General features: G+C 40.3%; 1 protein-coding gene across 1 annotated transcript; it reads left to right on the top strand.

The window, feature by feature from the left end:
* Positions 1–278: 278 nt before the first annotated feature.
* LOC125190294 (3-ketoacyl-CoA synthase 5-like) lies at positions 279–2,021 on the top strand. Its single transcript, XM_048087562.1, has one exon. The coding sequence runs from the start codon at positions 374–376 to the stop codon at positions 1,874–1,876; it is 1,503 nt and encodes a 500-aa protein (XP_047943519.1). The 5' UTR covers positions 279–373; the 3' UTR covers positions 1,877–2,021.
* Positions 2,022–6,279: the final 4,258 nt, after the last annotated feature.

A 6,279-nucleotide genomic window follows, 5' to 3' on the forward strand; every position in this document is an offset into this window, starting at 1 on the left:
ACTCAATCTAATTTTACACACTAAAAAAATAATATAGTACTACTAAAAATTATTAAGACAATTTCGGATCTCCCCACTTCCCCTAAACTAGGCCGAAACCCTACATATTTTCCACAACCACGTGAATAAACCCATAAAACTTAACAATTCCATGTAAGAAACAAATACAAAAAACTTTTCTCCAACAAGAAATTGACAATAAATACACAACCAAACTCGAAATAAAAGAGAATAACTACTATCCTTTATAATCCGAACTAACAAAATTGAACTATTTCAATCATCGGTGCAACAATCTCTATAAATGTCCTCGTCCTTCACCACACCCAATTCACCCCCAAATCCATAAACACCTCTCCCCCTTCTTATCACCATGGCTGAGCCGCCGCCGCCACCGCTCCCGGACTTTTCGCAGTCGGTGAAGCTCAAGTACGTGAAATTGGGGTACCAATACCTAGTGAACAACTTCCTCGTATTCCTCCTCGTCCCCGTCATCGTCGCCCTAACCCTAGAACTCATCCATAGCAACCCTCATGACCTAATCCACCTATGGAACTCCATGCAATTCACATCGCTCCACATTTTATGCTCCTTCTTCCTCATCATCTACACCCTCACCTTCTTCCTCATGTCCCGCCCCCGCCCCATCTACCTCGTCGACTACGCCCTCTTCAAGCCCCCCCGCAGCTTCCGCGTCTCCTTCGGCGGCTTCATGGAGCACGCCCGCATCGTCCTCGCCGATGAGCCCAAATCCGTCCATTTTCAGATGAAAATCCTCCAACGCTCCGGCCTCGGGGAGGAAACCTGCATTCCACCAGCGATGCATTTCATCCCTCCGCGGCCGACTATGCAGCTCGCCAGAGAGGAGGCCGAGCTAGTTATCTTCTCGGCTATGGATTCGCTCTTCCAAAAAACCGGCCTCAAGCCGAAAGATGTCGATATTTTGGTGCTCAATTGTAGCTTATTCTCGCCGACGCCGTCTCTCACGGCGATGGTGATAAACAAGTACAAAATGAGGAGCAACATCAAGAGCTTCAATCTCTCCGGGATGGGGTGCAGCGCCGGCTTGATCTCGGTAGATCTGGCCAAGGATCTGCTCCAGCGATATCCGAATTCGAACGCGGTTGTGATCAGCACTGAGATCCTCACCCCGAACAGCTACCTAGGGAAGGAGAGAGCCATGCTCCTCCCAAATTGCCTCTTCCGAATGGGCGGCGCCGCCATCCTTCTGTCCAACCGCAGCGCCGATCGCCGCCGCGCCAAGTACCGCCTGGCGCACGTGGTGAGGACGCACAAAGGCGCCGACGACAGAGCGTACGGATGCGTGGCGCAGGAGGAGGATCCGGAAGGACACATCGGAATCAAGCTGAACATAGATCTGATGACGATCGCCGGCGAAGCTCTGAAATCGAACATCACCACGATCGGGCCGCTCGTCCTCCCCGCATCGGAGCAATTACTCTTCGCATTCTCCTTAATCAGGCGAAAATTCTTCAATTCGAAATCGAAGCCGTACATTCCCGATTTCAAGCAGGCGTTTGAGCATTTCTGCATCCACGCCGGCGGAAGGGCGGTGATCGACGAGCTGCAGAAGAGCCTCCGCCTGACAAACGAGCAGGTGGAGGCGTCGAGGATGACGCTGCATAGATTCGGAAACACATCGTCGTCATCGCTGTGGTACGAATTGAGCTACATTGAATCCAAGGGGAGGATGAAGAAAGGGGATAGGGTTTGGCAGATCGCATTTGGGAGTGGATTTAAGTGCAACAGCGCGGTTTGGAAATGTAACCGGACGATCAAGGCGCCGATGGATGGGCCGTGGGCCGATTGCATTCATAAATATCCGGTTCACATTCCTGAAGTGATTAAGATTTAGGTTTTTTATTATGAAATTAATTATATTTAGTGCCCTATGTTTAGTGGATTTTATTTGTTCTCGGATATGCTTTCCAATTCCATTATTGATGTACGACGTTTCCGGATTTATGTGTTTCCAAATGAAATTGATGCTTTTGGTATGATGTTTTGGATTCTAATTGAATTAGGAAAATCATAGTACAAGCAATTGAAATGCAGATTATAAATGCTGTGGTCCTGTGCTTTAACTAGAGCGACCTAACACACTTCGGCCTTTGTCAGTAGCAAATGGGGCACTGCACTACCTTATTTATGTTCTGTTTCTCCACTTGATACCATTTATTCATTTTTTTTATCATAAAACTTGAAGATAGATAAGTTATTTATCATATGTTTATTTGTAATGAGTCTAGGGTTTAAACGAGACTTGATTATCTCGTGAGTTTTTTAATAATTGAAAGTGAATGATATACTACTAACGCACAAATGGATCCAAACATTAATAATCACTCAAGCAATGTGTGAACATGAAAAGGAGATGAAATATTATATACCCTCCATTCCATAGTAATAGAGTCATTTATCTTTTTAGTAAAAGTCAATACATTTTTCCACACCTACGTACTTTACTCTCTTACTTTATTCTCTCTTCGTCTCTCTACCTTTTTCATTCTCTACTTACTATCCCTTTACTTAACTCACCTAAAACAATTTTTGTTAATATCCGTGTCGAAAAGAAACGCCTCCATTACTATGGAATGGAGGGAGTATGAAATATGTATATGTGTGAAGGTGAAGGTGAAGAGATGAAGGCATTAAAGGAGATGGAGGGAAAGTGTAGTTGGAGAATTAGATGCAAGCACTCTACCACTTCCTCCTTCATAATTATGCGTCTCTGTCATCTCCGACTCTATCTGCCGACACCATATTTAAGTCACTGCATATGCATATGCATTCTATTATGTCCTCCTTCAATTTAATTGTGGTTTCATTTTTCTATTATGGGGGAATTCAAAGCGTACATATCATTGTCTTTATATATACAATAATGCAACTTTTATGATAGTAATGTAGCATTTGTGTATTTTCGTAGTTAATTAATTCCATTTAAGGACAAAAAATTATATGACTCTAACTCATATTATACATGGATATATATAGATAGATGTTGTGTGTTTGACCATATATGTACCACGTATATGTCAATATGACAAATTAAGTTCTTGAACAGATAGATGGTGTCGGTCTAAAAAAATATCAAAGTTGCAAAAAATGTCACAGGTATCCAATTTATTGCATAAATAGTTTCGTTTAATGGGAAGTCTTCTGTTTTTTTAGCAGAAAGCAGGTATACTAACAATATAATATAGTTACATGTTTAATTTGAATAATTTGAAAAAATACACCAAGCGATCAGTTCATTCAGTATTACTCCTGCTACATTTTAGCATTTTGGGTAAATTTATTTACTTTGTCGCATTATATGATAAACTATTTAAATTATTTTTACAGAATTAGTTGTGCGGTTCAAGCCGTCATGGTTGTGTTCTGGGGAAAATTCCCTTTCATAACTAAAAACACCAACAAAGTTAATATTTAAGAATAAGTATATTATTTTGGGTGTGGTGTTAGATAAATAAACTAAAATATTCTGGAGAATGAGATAAGAATAATAATATATGGAATAATGAATCTGAAAAAACAAGAATAATATAGTAGTGGAAAAATTGAATAAAGGGTAGAGTTAATGAGGTGGGTAGTGTTGTTGTATCAATCGTATACTCCCCCCGATCAACATAAAATGTCTCATATTTCCTTATTTATACGGTCCTGGTAAATGTCTCATTTTATTTTTATTATTTTTGGCAAATGAATCTCATATTCCACTAACTCATTTTATCCACAATTTTATAAAACTAATACCTTAAATATGGGGTTCACATTCCAATAACTTTGTCCATCCAGTTAAACAATTTCTTAAAACTCACATCGATCAAATATGGTATACTTCAGGGGACGGAAGGAGTATATTCAACGTAGCTGCATGGGCTAAAGTGCTAAAGTGTGAATCTATAATTATAAATGCAAGAAGTGGTTTTCATACCTAAATGGCCCATTTAATAATAGTATATAATGAATCAATATATCATTTCAGTATGATAGTTCATCCCTCCAGTTAGCCCTAAAATTTGTCAAATATTTTCATATTCACCCGTCCTAAATATTTATCATTTTTAATTTTTATCATTTTTATAGGGGACGTCACATTCCACTAACTCATTCTCACTCACATTTAATTGTCAAACTAATAGTATATAAAAGTTAGACTCGCAATCCGCTAACTTTTACAATCAACTTTCTACAGTATTAGTAGTATTTCTTAAACTCATGTCGGGTCAAATGGTGACAAATATTTGGGGACGAAAAGAGTAATAAAAGAATTGATTTTTGTGAAAAATAATTAGCCATAATACCTTTTTATTAAATTTCTGAAATTCTTTTTGAACAGTTGGAGGATATTCAATTTTACTTGGAATTTTTTTGTCTGAAAATCCCATATTTACAAACAGTAGATTATTTATTATAAATGTGCTATAGATACAATTTTCTAAACGCAATTTCTTTTCGATTGCTTTGGGCCCAAATAAATGAAGTCCTAGTCTGTTGTTATGGTCCATGGATAGAGAGAGTTTTTCAAAATGATAGCAATACAACTATATAGTATTGAATTAAAATATTGGGTTGTTTACTTGTTTAGGTAGGGATATAAACATGGAGACATATTATTTCCTTATCGATTACATTGAATGACTACTTCTCATGAATAAATTGAAGAGAATATAAGAAAAAATAAAATTACATGAAAAATGGAACAGCAAAAGAAAGTTAGATACCAGTCCATGAGTCGTGGGCTGACTGCATCTATAAATAATCCAGTATATAGAGGCCCACTCATCAAAGCCCATTTACAAAGTACAGCCCAATCTGAATGATTTATGGACGAATCACTCCACCAATCGCCACCAAACAATGGTTCCATTGTGTTTGCTACATTTGATTCCGTTTTGGGTTGCTGAAGACTTTGTTTGGTTCTCGCATTTTGAATTCTCGTAGTTTAAGTGTTTTACGTGGGCTGGGATTCTGTTAGTTAAAGTTGTTTGGATATTGTTTTATGTTTTGAAGGGTTATTGATGTTTTATTTTGGATAAAATGGCTATATGTGTTCGGTTTCCGCTTGGTTAGATATTTTCACATATGTTTTTGATAGAGACTCCACCATAGCTCAAGACAACAATGGCACCAGCCATGCAAAGGAGCTGTCCAACGAAGAGGAAGATGGTCGGAAGAGCAGAGGAAGAGAGCGAGTTCAAGGAGAAAGGATCAACCAAAACGCCGTGTGTTCAAACCTGCTCGTTTTCGGGATTTCGTCACTTACTGATGATTTACGCATATCTTTTAGATTGGTTTGTTACTTTATTTTATTTCCATGATTATCAAACTTATGTTTATAATAGATTTGAGTCAATCTTCTCGGGTTTTCTTCTTGATTCTTTCCCGAGTCGTAAGTCCGAATCAAGCAGGGGGAATTCTATATATTATAGAATTCCCATAGATCGAGTCATCGAGAAATAAGAAATAAACTTCTTTTCCTCGAAACCCTACTTCTCTACAAATCCTTCACTCGCCGCTATCTGTTTCCATCGCATATTTCATTGCAAAACAGGTGCTCTGACTCTGATAAGGGCTCAGCTCTTATCATCTGGTGCTTCATTGAGCTCTCTTCCTCCACCCACGATCATGCCTTCGTCCGACGCAACGATTCCAGAGGAGAACAACCCAACAGTTTACACCAATGAGGAACTCACCCAGCTGCTGTTCGATCTGAAGATTCGCTACGCAGGGTATGACAAAAAAACTGAACTCCAACCAGTTCGATCTGGAGGCCTTTTCGCTCCGGCAGGAGGCCACGAACCGTAAGCTTGAGGAGAGCATGGCCCTCTTAATCGACACTAGCCTGAAGCGCGGTACGCCCGATGCAGCTGATCTCGGCCCGATCCCCCCGCGCTGGAAACTCCCGCCGTCCATTGTGGTTCCCCCAAAAGGCACTGAGGCTGAATCGTTGCCAAAGGTGAAACCCGATGCCCCGCGATTCAATGGTGAGAACGCGACAGAGTGGATCCGCAAAATCCAGCGCTACTACAATCACTACTTCACCCCGCTACAAGACCAGATCTATTTGACTTCCTACCTTTTTGACCACCCAACATCTAATTGGTTGACTTATTGGGAGGATACTGTGCACACAAGTCGTGGGAGCAGTTCTTGGTCGCGGTGAAGCACCGTTTCGACCCGGTGCTTTACGTGGACCATGTGGGTTGCCTAGCGGAGCTTCGCCAGACTACGACGGTCGAGGCATACCAG

This window comes from Salvia hispanica, chromosome 5, assembly GCF_023119035.1.
Source record: "Salvia hispanica cultivar TCC Black 2014 chromosome 5, UniMelb_Shisp_WGS_1.0, whole genome shotgun sequence".
Lineage (NCBI taxonomy): Eukaryota > Viridiplantae > Streptophyta > Magnoliopsida > Lamiales > Lamiaceae > Salvia > Salvia hispanica.

Coding starts and splice junctions, on each gene's coding strand:
- LOC125190294 (XM_048087562.1), top strand. CDS start 374: ATGGCTGAGCCGCCGCCGCCACCGCTCCCGGACTTTTCGCAGTCGGTG.